A 19,320-nucleotide genomic window follows, 5' to 3' on the forward strand; every position below is an offset into this window, starting at 1 on the left:
GGTCACTGGTATTGTCTATAACCATTAACCACTTCACTGCCATTGCGATGCAATTTTGTGCTTGCTCCTCTGGCAATGAAGATTGTAATAGACTGCAATACCTCGTAAAAGACAAAGAAAACCTAGGCAAGTGTGTGTGTGTGTGTGTGTGTGTGTGTATATATATGTATATATATATACACATACATATATATATATATATATATATATATATATATATATATATATATATATATATATATATATATATATATATACATACATACATACATACATACATACATATACACATACATATATACACATACACACACATATATATATATATATATATATATATATATATATATATATATATATATATATATATATATACACACACACATATATATATACCCTGGCTGTGCTCAAAGCTGTGACCATGCAGCAAGCTTAAGCCTATAGGGAACCATGTTAAAAATGGTTTTTGAGGCAAAAAGAGACACTGTGTGCTCATTTGCATGTTATTTCCCAGAATCCCTTGCTGCAGTGGAAGTGCTGTATGCTGGGTGATAATGGGGAAAGGTGGGGTTGCAGACCTGCCTAAGACATGCAGATGAGCATACAGTTGTATTTGCATATATATATATATATAGTTTCTATACCTATTCTATTGAGTGGTGAGAAGGAAAGAGCTGTACATGAGCATAAAATGAAATCTTGGGAACTTCTCACCTAGGGATAAGGAAGCTGGATCTTATTTCCTGTGCTCCTGTGTATGGGTCTTAGTCAGAGGTATTTCACCAAAACGGGACATTGGTAACAGGTTAAGTGGAAGCAGAGGAATGAGTTACAGAAAATGCATTCAACATCGCACCCTCAACACTAAACTTGTAAACATTAAAATGAGCCCTTTGGGGGTTTCGCACTCAAAGGGTGTCTAATAGTGTCACCTATCACTAGAAAGTGAAATAGCGATTCACATATAATACTGCAGAACCATTAGTTTAAAAAAATGTATGGGATTCTATTAAAAAGAACATAAAAAGACAAGAACATTTGTTGAACCTTTTGAAATATTTCAACCCTTCTTAATTAAAACATCAGGGCACACAAGACTTCTACAGAGAATGTTTGGGTGACCACAGTTGTTTTGATCAAACTTTGTGTACAGTTTGCTACATAAACTACTACAGCACAGTTTTATAAATTAGGCCTTGCCAACATTATTATACACATTGTTCCCTGCGTGTTAGTTGATGCTGAGCGCTAAGCTCTTTCGTCACTTGGTCTGACTTGCTTTGCAACGGTTCGGTTTGGTTTGTGGTACAGTAGTCACTGCTGTGCACACAGAGACATGGCTCTGAGCCTCCACTCTGTACAACAGGAGCACTATGGTGATGCCGGGGAATCCATGGTTGACAGTATCCGCACAATTTCAGCTCGCTGAGTGGGTGAAATGTGTTGAGTCATGTGGACGATAGAATCCATGGCGACTTCAGGGTTAGCTTGCACCAAGCTGTAATAATAACATGGAATAATAAAAGAACGTTCAAGAAACAGCCTAGTCATGCATTTATTATAGTATCCTTCCAGCAGCAAAGGGTGTTACTCAAAGGCATACTGTACATATATTAAGAACCATATTTAAATCAGCTATACAGAATAAAATTGAGTGTCTAGGAAGGTATTTATCTTTTGAATGTAATTTTATTTGTATTTATATTTTTGTTACATATGTATTATTTTATTAGATCATGTCCTAAAGCTCTACTAGGGATGCCTGACTAATAGGCCATGTCTTGGTCATTATTGGGAGCGTGGCTAGTAAGGAGTTAAGTGCCTTGAGAACGGAGGTTATGCCTCCCATGAGGACGGGGGGGGGGGGGGGGAATTTAACATCTTGCACACCTTATATGTGAGTAAAGCATTGCACCTCATGCAAGGAGTGGGAAATTATCCTTGTATTCAGACTATTAACCTTATACTTGCTATGAAAACATGCATGCCCATGACTTCATGTCTAAAATGACTTTTATGAGACTAAAACAAGTATAGATTAAGAGCAATGTATGCATTTTTCTTACTGATTTTTCCACTCACAGACCACATGACAGAGAGAGCCATTTCAGCAGCTTTACCCGGGTAAGAAAAAAGAATTCTGCTGTAATCTTTGTCACAGCCTTTCAGACTATAGAATAGCATGTGCATAAGTAAATATATATATATATATATATATATATATATATATATATATATATCTTCTTATAGTTTCTCCCCCACCGCCCCTTATTGAGCAGGGTGACTGAATTTTCACGCAAATAAAAATAATCTTATTTGGACTTTAAATTGAATACAAGCAAATGTGAAAAGAGATAAAAAAAAAATGTTCCCCCTTCTAAAATACTAAGTATAATAGCAAATATAACTGGAGTACTACAACATGGTAAAGAAAGGTGAGAATCTCTATACATAATTTTATATACAGAACATATGTTCATTGTAAAATTGCAGTAGAGTAAAGGGAAAGCGTTTTGTATTTTTGGGCAAATGATATAAGCACACTGTCATTGATTGCTTTTTATTTCTTTCCCCTGCAGCCAAAACAGTGTGTGATGACAGCTTCAATTGCAATCTATTAACTGTGTGGTATCTTTCTGTAGCTTCAGGATGTTGAAAGAGGATCTATAGACAGCAGCAACATATTTTAGCTGCCCCTTGTAATATCCTTCAGCCAGGGTGGATGAAGTGCTCACAGCAACTGCAATTTGTGAAGGACAAACTATTGTCATGTTGAGTCATGGTACTAGAAGTTATTGTTCATGCACAGAGGAAGCCGAAGCCTGGTGCTTTAGAGCCCGGAGCAATTCAAGTAACCGTCATCAGCTGAGGTTGAACTTTATGGGCATCACTGCCATGGCTGCCTCAGCTCAGCTGGTCTAAAAAGTAAATGGATAAGAACAATACCGTCATTGTTCTTTCTTTCCCTTTTCCTTTGGTGGGATTTCACCTTGGAGGTGACTGTGTGGATACAAATTTTTAAGTGCTTTTCAGCCTGTTTAAATAGTCTGTTATTATTGTGCACATCAACAATTCAGTGCCAGTTCCCCTCTGGTACAGCAGGGAACATAAAAGTGAACTCCCAATTAGTAAACAAAAAGGGGTTTTGTGCCCGAGTTTTATTTATATATATATATATATATATATATATATATATATATATTGTATTTTTTGTTTTAATATATGCAACCTTTGATTACCTTATTGAAAACTAAATATCTAAGCTGCCAATCAATTAGTTGTCCTGTAATTGATCAGCAAAGATCATATTTTCCAGGGTTCACTAAATGGCTGCCTTTGAGTTTCAATCAATCCTTCAGTCAGTGCTCTGTAACTCGGCAGCTACAATGTATTAAATTATTCAGGGAACAGTATCTATTGTTACAGTTTGCAGCTCAAACTGCTGGGATTATTGGCAACAAAGTATCACAAACACGAAAGTGTTGCAAAAATCTTGCACTGCTGGGGAAGTGGGTTAAATCCCGCTATAGAAATCAAAGGATGTTCAGTATATTAAAACTCATTACAAATGGCATTAAGAGTTTAAAAAAAAAAACCTATTATGTAGTATTAAATAATACTACTTTTTTTTTATTCATCGCACATGTAGGATATTGCACGAACTGCTCCTTTAAATTCCTAAATTATAAAAATGGTAGACACCATTTCATTTTCATTGAATGCTGCTGAGTTTCATATTACGAATCACAATGCTATTCAAAAATAAAATGCATGATACACAAATAGATGTAACCGTGTGAGAAAGTTCCCCTTGTGCCTTAGATACAGAACTAAACTTTACAATGCAGGACTTTCAGGGACTGGATTCACTCCAGGAACCAATACATCAACAGAGTCGTCGTTACCTGCGGATTTGTTTGAGGATGTAGTCCCTGGAGATGTACTTGATGTTTTCCTCCACCACAGAGCGGGCACCCTCCTCCTCGGTCATCTGTTTCTCCAGCCACTCAACAACATCCTTATTATTGTCCCACAAGTACGCCTGCAAACACAAGAATGTGACTTACTGCTCCGTTCAAAGCTTTACTTGCAACTAAAGATCAGACTGTAACAAGATATCTGCTCAACATATGGCTTCCCCTCTATCCCCTTTAACCTTCCCCCCCCCCCCCCCCGGTTTTCTGTACCCCCTTTATTGCTTACAGTTTTTCCAACGTTTAAATCCTAAATAATGAGTTGTAGAAATATATGTATTTGCTGGAAAGTTTCTTGTTCCTCTACAATTGTTTTCTTAAATATAAACGGCGCAATAAAAAACAATTATCGTCTAAATCTCTGTTTCAATGCGTTTGAGAAAATATATATTCAAATGTAAGTTTGTAGGAGCTTTGATGACCAAGATCCTCTCTGGTGGTTTTCATGGTGATCTTGGTATTAGTGGCTAGGGACCTATGCTTTAGATGTAGATTTTAAGCATATAAAATGGTGTCTGTTGGGTCTCTCCAAACAGAATACACACACAAACACAAACACACACTAAAGAATATCACTTGTGAACACATTCACATGTCTTAGGCTTAGTCCCTAGAGACTAAAGCCGTGCGGAGGCGCGCTGAGGGAAAGCCTTAGAGTGCGCGCCGTCCGTGGGCGTGTCGGGGGGCGGGCCAGTGACGTCACAGAGCCCCTCATTGGGCGAACCGCTCACGTGACCGGCCCTGCGCTCCGGCGAGCTCAAAAACTAAAGATTTCTTAAGACACGCTTCCGCAGGCGTGCGGAAGCGTGCGCGAGCCCCTGTTAAAGCCGCTCTCATTGCGGCTGCAGGGGCTCAGTGCCGAGCAGCAGCGCGCCTCAGCACCTAAGCGCTGACCATGCCCGAGGCCTTAGACAGGTCTGCACCCTTGCCTTTCACCATTATCACCTAGCATACCGTGCTTCCACCGCAAGGGATTCTGGGAAATGACATGCAAATGAGCACACGTGTCACCTTTTGCCTGGAATATCCATTCACATGAAGCCCATATAAGCAAATGTATTGCTGTTTACACAGCTGTTAAGCACAGGATGGGACTAGCAAAGCAAGTCAAACTACTCACAGACATATTTCAACCTTAATGGGTATCAGTGTGAGGTTGGTTTATACTTGCTTTGCAGTATTTCTACTGTATGCTGTGGGGGGGGGGGGGATATATATATATATATATATATATATATATATATATCTTACTATATATTTCTGAAAGCATTGTATGTTTCTCTGTCTGTACTGTGTTCCCTGTCCCTAGCGGCAATCTCATTGGTCCCTTGGCCCGCCCGCCCCCGCACACCTCTCATTGGCCTCACACACTCACCGCCCGCCCCCCGCACACCTCTCATTGGCCTCACAGACTCACACCACTGCTTCAGGCCCCCTTGGCCCGCCCCCGCACACCTCTCATTGGCCTCACACACTCGCACCACTGCTTCAGGCCCCCTTGCAGCTGACCTTCCCCCCTCCCGGTGGCCGTCACTCTCCCCCGTCACCTGGACCGCAGCTCACCTTCCCCCCTCCCGGTGGCCGTCACTACAGGCCCCGCACCTTCCCCCTCCTGGTGGCTGTCACTCCCGTCACACGGACAGGCCCTGCACCTTCCCTGCGTTTCCCGGTGGCTCTGCAGAGAGGGGGCGCATGCGCAGCGCTCCCCGGACGGGAGGAGGGAGAGCAGAGAAGGGCCAGGCGCGCGACAATCGGAGGAGCGGTGCTGTGAGTCCTGGCAGAGGTGAGGGGGCTTTGTGTGTGCGTGGGGAGAGGGGGGGGACAGTGTGTGTGGGACACCGTGTGCGAGTGGGGGGGAGGGACAGTGTGTGTGTGGGGGAGGGGAGAACAGTGTGTGTGTGGGGGAGGGGGGGGACAGTGTGTGTGGGGGGGAGGGACAGTGGGTGTGTGGATGTGTGTGTGGGGTAGGGGGGGACAGTGTGTGTGTGGGGGAGGGGGGGACAGTGTGTGTGGGGGAGGGGGGGGACAGTGTGTGTGTGGGGGAGGGGGGACAGTGTGGGGGAGGGGGTACAGTGTGTGTGTGTGTGGGGGGGGACAGTGTGTGGGGGGAGAGGGGGGGACAGTGTGTGGGGGAGGAGAGGGGGGGACAGTGTGTGTGGGACACCGTGTGTGTGTGTGGGGGGGGGGGAGGGACAGTGTGTGTGGGGGAGGGGGGGACAGTGTGTGTGTGGGGGGGACAGTGTGTGTGGGTGAGGGGGGACAGTGTGTGTGTGGGGGAGGGGGGGCAGTGTGTGTGTGGGGGAGGGGGGGCAGTGTGTGTGTGGGGGAGGGGGGGGACAGTGTGTGTGTGTGTGAGGGGGGGGGCAGTGTGTGGGGGAGGGGGGACAGTGTGTGTGGGGGGGGGGGGACAGTGTGACTCCCAGGCAACGCTGGGTCTCTCAGCTAATATATATATATATATATATATATGTGTGTGTGTGTACAATTGTGTGAAAAAGAAAGTACACCCTCTTTGAATTCTATGGTTTTACATATCAGGACATAATCATCTGTTCCGCAGCAGGTCTTAAAATGAGGTAAATAAAACCTCAGATGAGCAACAACACATTACACCGTGTCATGATTTATTTAACAACAATAAAGCCAAAATGGAGAAGCCGTGTGTGAAAAACTAAGTACACCTTATGATTCATTAGCTTGTAGAACCACCTTTAGCAGCAATAACTTGAAGTAATCGTTTTCTGTATGACTTTATCAGTCTCTCACATGGTTGTATTTACCTGCTAAGGAACAGATGATTGTTATTACTGCAGTGCAGACGAGTATTCTAAAACAAATCTGGGGCAATCACCAACAAGACCCAGGTACATGCTGGGTACAAATGAACAGCATGATCCAGACGAGGAACAAGTGGAGCACTAAGAGAACAAGTGAGAGGGGGCTACGAACCTGGTATGATTAAAATGTCCTTTATTGATCCAGCGACAGAGGAAAAATATATGCACAGCTCTGACGCGTTTCGCGCAACAGCGCTTTGTCAACGAGTTCATGCTGCAACATTTCAGTGACATTTCTGCAGACAGACTAATGGCCCATCGGATTAACAGCGGGGGTCCCTGGCAGTCCCATTCAAACTGGGCTTGCTTCGCAGTAAAAGCCCGTCCTGTTGAGAATCTCAGCAGCGCCTCCAAATGTAACATGTTTCCCCCACCCTCTGGGAGATTACTCTATTACAGGGTGTGTTGTGCTGCTGATACCTGCTGGTTCACAGGATGCTGAGCTTTCCACTGGTGTGGGGAAGACAGGACAGGCGTTTGAGGTGATGGATTTTATTTCTTAATGGTGGGGCGTCTTTATCTCTCGCAGGCTCCAGGAGTGCTGGAGACAATCCCTGCAGGAGACCCCTCTGATACTCCCCCTGATAGATTGCAGTCTCAAGCAGGAGTATATTTTATAAAACAGGAACTTTACTCTTCAACTCACAGGACACAGCATACAACTGATTTGGGCTGTCCCTTCCTCCAGATGGTCCCTGGACTCAACCCTGGGGCTTGAGGCCTCCAGAGTCTATCCTGATCTCTTCCCTCGCCCCCTGGTTGGTTGAGGGGAATAGTCACCACTCCCACAAAGGAGAGGATGGAAGGTGGTCAGAGCCGTTCAAACATGCTTCCTGGGACAGTCTCTCCCAGGGGAGAAAACCACTGACTACATTTGGCTGTGCAGCCCTTTAAGTACCCAGGAGGAGGGTCCAAGGTCTGAGTCCAGGATTGGGCAGAACACAGGCCTTAGTCCCGTCCCACCTGTGACTCAAGGGAGCTACTTACTGCAGGGGAAAAAACGGATTGGGCCTAACACTGCCTGCACAGATACCAGGGATTACATATTAGGCAGGGCAGATTAGTAGCCAAAAAGAAGACCTGTACACACACAAAAACACACACACACACACACACACACACACACACACACACACACACACACACACACACACACACACACACACACACACACACACACACACACACACAAATAGTTATACTATATACTTCTAGTTATAGTAGCATAAGCCATCTCAATTCTGACAAGGCATTCTGGGTAGCTACTGTATGCTTTGGCTTTCAACTTGCCGGGTAGATGGGTACATTATAATTTAAGAGTGTTTAATACCCAATAGTCTCCTCTCACTCCTCATTTTCTTTACAAATCATTTAGAAATCAGTCTGTTTTTTCGACCACAAAAGCCAAGTTACTGCCATTAGTGCTCATTCATATTTATGTAATTTGGTTTGGGTAATTAAACACAGAGCTTTGGATTTAAAGGCACCATCCTTCTCTGTTATTGGTTAAAAAAATTAAAATATAAACAATATTGAGTTTAGAGCATTTTAGAATAGGTGGGCACAATATGACAACAAATACATATTTACATTTACAAACAAAGATGAATGAATGTATAAATAGGACAGATAAATAGATAATCTAACATATTACAAATAAAGCATAATAAGACAATCAAAAACCCAGCCCAGGTCTATTCCTAATTTATTTAAATATGTTCTACAATGGCGAACAGGTATACGCCCATGTAGAATTTATTTACATAAATTAGTTAAATGGCACCTGTACCTTGTATTTGCGTCCAATATAGAGCAATTTTAATCGCTGTTCGGAATTGAAGACGGCTTCTTAATTGTGGGCTGACGTCGAACAGGCGCAAATGAGACAACACTATATGTATTTCACCATAGCTGCTCTGTTGAGACACAAGCGCTATCTGGCACAGAAACTTTGCCGGACATAGACCAAGAGACAGGAGAAGGGAAAGAATTTATAGAGCTGTCTTGTAGTTGCAGACAAAGGTCACAACTAAAAGAGCTCAGTTTTTAAACTCGTCTGACCATGCAAATAAACGCAAATGTTAAGCGCCGTCCTGTCATTTCGACAGAAGTACAGTACAATCCGCACATCGGCAATCGCAATTCATCTAAAACCTTGTTAGCCTCATTTTAGACCAGATGCTAAAGACCAACTCTAAATCACATCGCACACACACACGTTGATGCAGTGCTAATATTTTGCTGCCAATGCTATTTTACTAACAACTCTAATACACACGCGCGCGCGCGCACACGCGCACACGCACACACACACACGCAGATGACTAACTCTAATCCAAGCACACACACGGTCAAAACTGGTGGTGAACCTCTGCTTTAGACAGTTATCAATTTTATTATTATTGTAATTTACAGATGTAGCCAGATGTACTGTCCCCTTAGTCGCTGTGGAGAAGGTAAAAGGCCCTGCGACCTGCAGGTGGTCCATCCTTCCGTATCGGACGTCCCGCTGTGTTAGTCCTGGCTGACGGGGAGCGCCGCGGTTGCATTTCCGCAGATTTCCTTGGCAGCGGGGGAAAGTTATTCTGGCTACATCTGCATTTAAAATGCTACCCCATGCTTCACAGTGGGATCAATACTTCACTGCTCTGCATCACCAAATATCTGAATCTTACCAGGCATTGCTACTGATGAAGCAGCAGGGACATTTTAAGCAAGCTCAGCGATCTTTTCCAATGGGTATTCATTTTTATTAATGCCAGAAGAAACCACAGTTTGTACCAACTAGCAAACCCATCTCGCCTAGCAAAATATTTGTGCCAAGATTTGCATTCGATGCTTAGCCATTCATATAGTCCAATTCCTCAGTGAGCTGTTATGATTAACTACTTCATAAAGCTATTGCAATGCAGAAAAGTGTAGTCTGGGGAGTTTTGCATACATTATCTTGCTCTGCTGATATGTGATAGCAATAAAATAGAGACACCAGTTTGCAGGAGAATAGATAATAGTGATTTTCTACAACACAGATAGGGAGCAGTGAAAGCCTTTGTCTTTTGGATCCTTAGCACAGTTTCCCCTATGTATGAGTAAAGTTAAATATACAGTGACACAATCTTGAAAATAAATGAAAGGTAGCTATATATCTTGTTTGTTAAATTGCATTCAAATATTTTCTATGTGATTTTTGTAGAGGGTCAAATCAAGTTCCCATCTCGGTCTTCAATTTGTTCAGAACATGTTCGACAGTATGAAATAAATGACACTAGGGGGTGGAGTTAAAGGCAGAGTTTGGATGGTGTAGGTCCAAGGTGGGCAACACTGTCGCTATTCGCCACTCAACCAAAGTGTGGCGAATTGTACTTTGCCAGTAATGAAAAATGGGAAGCGAGTGCGGCGGCACGGGCGAGTGCGGCAGCACGGGCGAGTGCGGCGGCACGGGCGAGTGCGGCGGCACGGGCGAGTGCGGCGGCACGGGCGAGTGCGGCGGCACGGGCGAGTGCGGCGGCACGGGCGAGTGCGGCGGCGGCACGGGCGAGTGCGGCGGCGGCATGGGCGAGTGCGGTGGCACGGGCGAGTGCGGCGGCACGGGCGAGTGCGGCGGCGGCACGTGCGAGTGCGGCGGCACGGGCGAGTGCGGCGGCGGCATGGGCGAGTGCGGTGGCAAGGGCGAAGGCGGCGGCATGGGCGAGTGCGGCGGCACGGGCGAGTGCGGCGGCGGCACGTGCGAGTGCGGCGGCATGCGCGAGTGCGGCGGCAGGGGCGAGTGCGGCGGCACGGGCGAGTGCGGCGGCGGCACATGCGAGTGCGGAGGCACGGGCGAGTGCGGAGGCACGGGCGAGTGCGGCGGCGGCACGGGCGAGTGCGGCGGCACGTGCGAGTGCGGCGGCACGTGCGAGTGCGGAGGCACGGGCGAGTGCGGAGGCACGGGCGAGTGCGGCGGCACGTGCGAGTGCGGCGGCACGTGCGAGTGCGGAGGCACGGGCGAGTGCGGCGGCATGCGCGAGTGCGGCGGCACGTGCGAGTGCGGAGGCACGGGCGAGTGCGGAGGCACGGGCGAGTGCGGAGGCACGGGCGAGTGCGGCGGCACGTGCGAGTGCGGCGGCACGTGCGAGTGCGGAGGCACGGGCGAGTGCGGCGGCACGGGCGAGTGCGGCGGCACGGGCGAGTGCGGAGGCACGGGCGAGTGCGGAGGCACGGGCGAGTGCGGAGGCACGTGCGAGTGCGGAGGCACGGGCGAGTGCGGCGGCACGTGCGAGTGCGGCGGCACGGGCGAGTGCGGAGGCACGGGCGAGTGCGGTGGCACGGGCGAGTGCGGAGGCACGGGCGAGTGCGGAGGCACGGGCGAGTGCGGAGGCACGGGCGAGTGCGGAGGCACGGGCGAGTGCGGCGGCACGTGCGAGTGCGGCGGCACGTGCGAGTGCGGAGGCACGGGCGAGTGCGGCGGCACGTGCGAGTGCGGCGGCACGGGCGAGTGCGGAGGCACGGGCGAGTGCGGCGGCACGTGCGAGTGCGGAGGCACGTGCGAGTGCGGAGGCACGGGCGAGTGCGGCGGCACGGGCGGATGCGGAGGCACGGGCGAGTGCGGCGGCATGCGCGAGTGCGGCAGCATGGGCGAGTGCGGCGGCACGTGCGAGTGCGGAGGCACGGGCGAGTGCGGCGGCATGCACGAGTGCGGCAGCATGGGCGAGTGCGGCGGCACGGGAGAGTGCGGAGGCACGTGCGAGTGCGGCGGCAGAAGTGGGGCCCTATGGCAGCGCTACTGCTGCGGGGAAAGGCCATGAACGGTGGCGGGGAGGTGAGTGGAGGACAGAGAGAACCAATGAGAGAACAGCGGGGACTGAGCACACAACCCGGCGGCGACCGCTCCACAGACTCCTGTTCCGGTGCTGTCTGGCAAGACAAGACGCAACACAATGCTGGCTCAAGAGATTATCATGATATTGGGGGGGGGGGGGAGATGATTATGATGGGGGGTGATGATAGCATGGGGGGGTGATGATGGGATGGGGGGTGATGATGGGAAATGACGATGATGAGGGGGGGTGAATGAGATATGATGATGATGATGATGATGGGGGAGAAAGGAGATCATGAGGATAGTGAGGAAATGAGATCATGATGATGATGGTGGTGAGGAGATGATGGGATGGAATGAGATGATGATGAGGGTGGTAAGGAGATGAGGGGGGGAATGAGATGATGATGGTCTTACATTTTCAATTGGAACAATTTTCATTGTTTGCATCTGACGCAGTTGTAACTGAGTAGTCAAAGTGTTCATGTTTTGAAGAAAATTGTTCAAACAATGTGTGTTTTACATTTTCGAATGCGCAACATAATATCTCAATTTTTACATGGTGTGGCTATTTTCACTTCTCATTCGCCACACCTGTGGCTACATTGAAAAATAGGTTGCCCACCCCTGGTGTAGGTGGTGCACATATGCAAATTATATGTTTTTTAAAAATGCGTCAAAATTGTCCGTCAACTTTTTCATGGCATAAAAAGACAAATATAAGTACATGCAAATTATTTTTAATGAGACACCAACATATGCGGCTAATTATTTTAGGAGATACATTGTTTTTTTTATTACGCAATGTGCTCCCTTAATTCATTTTCGAAAAAAACCATTTTATTCTATTTCATAGTATTGTAGAAATGTATAGGTTTCCTAAAATTCGATAGTTTTCCCCAATGTGATTCTATAAAAAAAAATATTGAACGTAATGTCCTTGCATCACAATTTATGTGACCAAAGGTTTAAATCCCAGCAGCAAATACTGTTCTAGCAATATGACAGCTTAAAAATAAGTATTTGCATTATTATTAAAAACTAGTAGTATACAAATTTAATCTGGAGAGCACTGCATCAATGATCCTCTAGTATTTTCACGCAGCAGGCCCACAAGGTGAAGTCACTTCCGCATTAAAACATTGGGTTTTTGTGGCAATCATGTCATTCACATAACCCAACTAAAATTACATTGGCCTTTTGTTATCATAAATTCTGAACATTTTCAGCAAACCTATTCAAATATTAAGTATAATTTTCTAGGTCGGCTCTTTTTAAGTGCGAAAGGATGTTAAAAAATAATTCAGTGTACTCCTTGCACGTTTACAGTGCAATGCACACACGCATGTGTGACAATGTCAATAGAATTTTCAAATTGAAAATGCAAATAGAATTCTCTGCAGATGGAAAACACAATTTTTTCAGCAACAATCAAACTACAAATCAGCATTGTTTGCTTAATTAGTGTTTAGCAATATTAATAAATAATCAACACAAAACATAGCCCAGCCAACAGACGGCCTACACACATCTTACAGTATGTACTCCCGCTGTCAGCAGTCTCAGCATTTCTACATTAAACTATCTATTTCCTCACACACTACATAAACATTTAAACAAGACAATATATGGTGTTAGCTCACTGAGATGATATCACTAACAAGTGGGTGATAAAATACATTGAGGACAAAAGGATTGTGAGTGAGAGAGGGACAATGTACTGCTGGAAAGGATCCATTTGTCATGTATAATCAGATGTAATTCCTACTCTTTAGGTGTTTTATAAATGACATGAGTGTAAATCTCTACACTGCTTGTTTCTATGAGACCTGCTTCATTATTAAGTACTTAAGAATCCACTGGATTTGCTAGTACTGTAGGCATTCAAATTAAGATGTAACAACGATGCTGCAGAATGTACTGACTGCGGTTTGGAACACATGGACAGGGCCTTTTAATGTACAGTACCACTGGTGTCAAAATTCATGATGACCATTTTAAGGGGTCACAAAAATATATTTTTCGATCACTATTTCTCCAAAATAGAATAGTGTGTGACTTCTCAGAGAAGTACAGCATGTTAATAAAAACCAAAAAGGAAGAGCAATGTTAATTTGATTAACAAACAGTATAGCGGAAATGCATCTTTACATGAAGATAACATTTAGATGATTTAAGCTGCGCTTATAGTGCCGGCGACAACAAATGCATTGCCGCCGTCGCATGTGCGTATAGTAAGCGCGACGCAACGGATTGGTCGCGATCGCTGGAAGTCATCTCTATTTGGTTTTCCACGGACTGTCGCGTCGCCGTCACTATAAGCGTAGCCTTAGCCATGAGAAATCCAGGATGCATGTGTTGTAGGGGAGTGCTGTTGGGATGTGGCTATGCCTTACTTGTTTCTTTTTCAAAATGGCAACAAACAAAGACAGAGGGGAGGAGACTGGAGGGAAACAGAAAGGGGGAGGGGAAGGAGTCATATTAAACCTTCTGTATTATTGATAAAGACAAGGTCACACACAATGAATGTTTAAGAGCAAAAAGTTTAAAAAATGAGAAGCCTTTCGGCCTCAACAAGGCAAACCCTAGAAGGTAGGTCTTACATCAACAATACATTTAGTGAACCCTTGCATTATTCTTTCATACTTATGGGGAGCTTGACCCAAAAGGAGTAGGTCATAGCCCTACAAAACATAAATCCAGATGCACAGTTTGGCAAACTCACCCAATACATAGCAATATCAATCATTATAGTTCTACTGGACGATATATATCTATATATATATATATATATATATATATATATATATATATATATACTAGCTGAGAGACCCGGCGTTGCCCGGGATGTAAATGCGTAATACAGTAGGTCGTATTATTTATAAATCGTGGAACAATAGGTGACTATTTGTTGGAAAGATTGGATAATAATGTTGAAAAGAAAGATGGAAGAAAATGTAATACGATGTTGTATAAAAATGGTTTATTGTAAACACACCACAGTACAATGTATATTTTGGTGACATAAGTGATGTGAAAATGTGAGGCGTGTGTCCTGCTAGGGTGTGAGCGTGTGTGAGGCGGCGGGTGGGTGTTCAGTACGGGTGGCGCGTGGGTAGTGAGTGCTGGCTGTGGGTCGGGGTCCTGCTAGGGTGTGAGGCGGCGGGTGTGTGGCGAGTGCGGGTGACAGCTGGTCAGTGATATTGTTGCGTAGGGGCAGGATGCGGCAGGTGTGTGTCGAGTATGTGGGGTGGGTGAGAGGCGGCGGGTGTGTGTCGAGTGTGGCAGGTCTGTTTAGTGCGTGCGGCGGCTGTGTGGCGCGGGGATGTGAGCGGTGGGCGGGTGAAAGGCAGAAGTGCGGGTGGGCGAAAGGCAGAGGCGGGAGGGCGGACGAAAGGCGTTGAAGGAGGGGAGGTGAGGTCGGAGGGGTGGTGGGGGGTGGTGAAGGGAGGTGAAGGGGGGCGAAGGGGAGGTCGGAGGGGAGGTGAGGGGGGGGTGGTGAGGGGAGGTGAAGGGGGGTGGAGGGGAGGTGAAGGGGGGGCGGAGGGGAGGTGAAGGGGGGGTGAGGGGAGGTGAAGGAGGGGTGAGGGGAGGTGAAGGGGGAGAGGTGAAGGGGGGGTGACGGGAGGTGGAGGGGGTTGCCGGGAGGTGAAGGGAGGGGGGGGTGACAGGAGGTGAAGGGAGGGGGGTGACAGGAGGCGAAGGGGGGGGTGGTGACAGAAGGTGAAGGGGGGGTGAAGGGAGGAAGGGGGAAGAGGGAGGTGGGGGTGGAGGGGAAGGGGGGAGGGGGGAGGTGGGGGAAAGGGTGAAGGGGGGAGGTGGGGGAAAGGGTGAAGGGGGGAGGTGGGGGAAAGGGTGAAGGGGGGGAGGTAAGGGTGAAGGGGGAGGGGTGAAGGGGGTAAAGGTGGGGGAGGGGAAAGGGGGGGAGGAGGGAAAGGGGGAAAGAGGGGGGAAAGAGGGGTGAAGGGGGTGGAGGGGGGGAAGAGGGGAGAGGGTGGGATGGGGAAAGGGAGGGGGGATGGGGAAAGGGGGGAGGTGGAGGAGGGGAAGTGGGGAGGTGAGGAGGGTGAGGAGGGTAAGGGGGGAGGTGAGGAGGGGAAGGGGGGAGGTGGAGGAGGGGAAGGGGGGAGGTGGAGGAAGGGAAGGGGGGAGGTGGAGGAGGGGAAGGGGGGAGGTGGAGGAGGGGAAGGGGGGAGATGGAGGAGGGGAAGGGGGGAGGTGGTGGGAAGAGGGGGGAGGTGGTGGGAAGGGGGGAAGAGGGGGGAGGTGGTGGGAAGGGGGGAAGAGGGGGGAGGTGGTGGGAAGGGGGGAAGAGGGGGGAGGTGGTGGGAAGGGGGGAAGAGGGGGGAGGTGGTGGGAAGGGGGGAAGAGGGGGGAGGTGGTGGGAAGGGGGGAGGAGGGGGGAGGTGGTGGGAAGGGGGGAGGATGGGGGAGCTGGTGGGAAGGGGGGGAGGTGGTGGGAAGGGGGGGGAGGTGGGAAGGGGGGGGAGGGTGGGAAGGGGGGGGGAGGTGGTGGGAAGGTGGGAAGGGGGGGTTGAAAGGGGGGGGAGGTGGTGGGAAGAGGGGGGAGGTGGTGGGAAGGGGGGAAGGTGGTGGGAGGTTGTAAGGGGGAGTGAAGGGAAGGTGAAGGGGGGTGAAGGTGGGGGTGGGGGTGAAGGGGGGTGAAGGTGGGGTGGAGGTGAAGGGGTGGGGTGGAGGGGAGGTGAAGGGGGGGGTGGAGGGGAGGTTAAGGGGGGGGTGGAGGTGAGGTGAATGTGGAAGGGAGGGGAAGTGTAGTGAGGGGTGGGTAAGGGGAGGTGGAGGGGGGGTGGAGGGGAGGTGGAAGGGAGGGGAAGTGTAGTGAGGGGTGGGTGAGGGGAGGTGAAGGCCGCTCACTCACCCGTCCGGCCGCTCACTCACCCGTCCGGCAGCTCCCACGTGGATCTGAGGCGGGAGGCAGCATGTTGTGGCCGCTCCCCCGCTGACTGTAGCGGCGCGGGGGGGGGGTGGAGGGGAAGTGAGTGAGGGGAGGTGATCACTCCGCTCCCCCGCTGAGTGTAGCGGCGCCGGGGGGGTGGATTGGAAGTGAGTGAGGGGAAGTGAGTGAGGTGATCACTCCGCTCCCCCGCTGAGTGTAGCGGCGCCGGGGGGGGGGGGGGGTGGAGGGGAAGTGAGTGAGGGGAGGTGATCACTCCGCTCCCCCGCTGACTGTAGCGGCGCCGGGGGGGGTGGAGGGGAAGTGAGTGAGGGGAGGTGATCACTCCGCTCCCCCGCTGAGTGTAGCGGCGCCGGGGGGGGGGTGGAGGGGAAGTGAGTGAGGGGAGGTGATCACTCCGCTCCCCCGCTGAGTGTAGCGGCGCCGGGGGGGGGGTGGAGGGGAAGTGAGTGAGGGGAGGTGATCACTCCGCTCCCCCGCTGACTGTAGCGGCGCCGGGGGGGGGTGGAGGGGAAGTGAGTGAGGGGGGGTGAAGGGGGGTGAGGGGACGTGAAGACCGCTCACTCACCCGTCCGGCAGCTCCCTCACCCGTCCGGCAGCTCCCTCACCCGTCCGGCAGCTCCCACGTGGAGGGGGGGGGGGTGAAAGCGCGGGAAACAGGGAGATGCGGAGGAAGAGGCGGAGCCTCCGGGACCGGTGGGGAAGAGAGCGGGAGATGTGCTGCTAACACTGTGAGCCCCGCTAATGTATGTGTGTGTGTGTGTGTGTGTGTGTGTGTGTGTCAGTGTGTGTGTGTGTGTGTGTGTCAGTGTGTGTGTGTGTGTGTGTGTGTCAGTGTGTGTGTGTGTGTGTGTGTGTGTGTGTGACTGTGTGACTGTGTGACTGTGTGACTGTGTGACTGTGTGACTGTGTGTGTGTGTGTGTGTGTGTGTGTGACTGTGTGTGTGTGTGTGTGTGTGTGTGTGTGTGTGTGTGTGTGTGACAGTGTGTGAGACAGTGTGAGACAGTGTGTGTGTGACAGTGTGTGGTTTTTTTTTTTTTGTGGACCTTTGGCCCGTCACTCCGCCTCAGGCCAATGAGAGGTGTGGGGGGCGGGCCAAGGGGGTGGTGTGAGTGTGTGAGGCCAATGAGAGGTGTGCGGGGGCGGGCGGCCCAAGGGACCAATGAGATTGCCGCTAGGGACACCGGACATCCAGGCAGGCAAACATACAGTGCTTTCACTAATATAGTATAAGATATATATATATATATATATATGTTTATAAACTGTAGCTTTCTTTCCCATAAATACCAGAGAGAGAAGCAGGGCAAGATCAGCTCGTGAGACATGGGAAATATTTGTTTTTAGCATAGCATCTACCCTTTGGGAACTCCCTTAAAATGGCGGGTAGTGTCATTCATGTTTTGGCAAAAAGTTGAAACAAATCATCCGCTCTTCTAAATTCAGAAATATGAACGTGTTCATGATATGGTAATGCAGGCTTTATGTAGCGTGTTCAAGAGAATTAAGAGATCCGGGATGGTATCTACATGTGCAGGCTTTAAGCAGCATTAAGAGTAAGAAAGATTGTAAGCTCTTCGGGGCAAGGACTGCTATTCCTAATGTCTACTTTTATGTATGAAGAGCTTATTCCTATTATGTCACGTGTCTTACTGCTTAAAAGGGCAAATGTTGAGGCTAATAGGGATGGCCCTATATAAATAAAGATATATACATACCAGTTGGTATTTCCACTTTTCTTTAATGAGAAATGGCAACTTTATTTCACCAATACTACTTCCACTCAAACATATCTAGCAAATGTTCGTAAAAGAGCCAAGCTAAAAAAGGACTACGATGGCTGAGGTATTGGTAAATGAAATTAACAGCGATCTTTGGAAAATGTCTCTGTTCAATACTGTATTTGTATTTTTTAATTGTGTCATAGACCGCTTTATCAGTGTGAACGAACACCTGATGTGGTTCGTCTTCTTACGTACATTGCTTTCTCAATATGCTTGGCCAAACACATTAACTACTAATGTAGATATTATTGCCATTGAGTTGACTTATAAATGTACTGAAATATAATTAAAATATCGCTGTTTACCTTATTAGCACTTTAAGTCAACTAGTGAGGCAGTGGATTTGCATGGCACGACCTGTAATGATTTATAGTATTTTACTTTAAATTATAGTCCTCTAGTGTACCTGTTTTCTTTAGATGCTGATGGAGTAAATAAACTTTGACTCTTGTCTGAGACTATTACAGTAACTTTGTTTGACCTTGGGAACCCAGAACTACGTTGACTCTGAAGCAGATAATTATTCAACCTGTGTTATTCTACTATGCTCAGCCCTGTGTTCATCAGTAGCACTATATACAATAGTATTAATAAAAATAAATGTTACAATTCTCACAAGTTATTACAAGCTTGATACATATGTATTAGTTGACCAGTCAGAAAAAGTAGCGTGCAGCCTTTTGATAAATACTGCACAATATTTTACAAAGACATGTGAATCTTGCCTTATCAGCCTGGCCACAGACCCGTCAACTACTACCACATTTCATAAACAAGGTGTATTTTAAAAAAGAAAAAGAAAGAAAAGCCGTTAATATGAGAAAATCACGAATAAAAATAGAATACAAGCAAAATGGCTCTTGCTTTAAATTCTAGAACAAAGCCAGATTTAACCAGGAATCCCAAAGCTTTTAGTTTTGAATATTTAATACTAATATTAATCATTTTTAATCCGTTTGCTTTTAATTAAGAAACAGCATGATGCTTTCCTATCAACATATGCCAGGGAGC

General features: G+C 48.0%; 1 protein-coding gene across 5 annotated transcripts in view; it reads right to left on the reverse strand.

Moving 5' to 3' along the window:
• Positions 1-396: 396 nt before the first annotated feature.
• Positions 397-19,320, reverse strand: part of ACACA (acetyl-CoA carboxylase alpha) — a 286,049-nt gene continuing 267,125 nt past the window's right edge. For 3 of the 5 annotated variants that reach the window (XM_075589504.1, XM_075589503.1, XM_075589501.1), the window contains 2 exons: positions 3,906-4,042; positions 397-1,498 (listed from right to left, as the gene is read on the reverse strand). In XM_075589504.1, the coding sequence (XP_075445619.1) occupies positions 1,372-1,498; positions 3,906-4,042 (264 nt within the window). In that variant the 3' untranslated portion in view covers positions 397-1,371. The remainder of the gene's footprint in view (positions 1,499-3,905; positions 4,043-19,320) is intronic. The other 2 variants (XM_075589505.1, XM_075589502.1) reach the window with 1 other exon arrangement.

This window comes from Ascaphus truei, chromosome 3, assembly GCF_040206685.1.
Source record: "Ascaphus truei isolate aAscTru1 chromosome 3, aAscTru1.hap1, whole genome shotgun sequence".
In the NCBI taxonomy this organism is placed as follows: domain Eukaryota; kingdom Metazoa; phylum Chordata; class Amphibia; order Anura; family Ascaphidae; genus Ascaphus; species Ascaphus truei.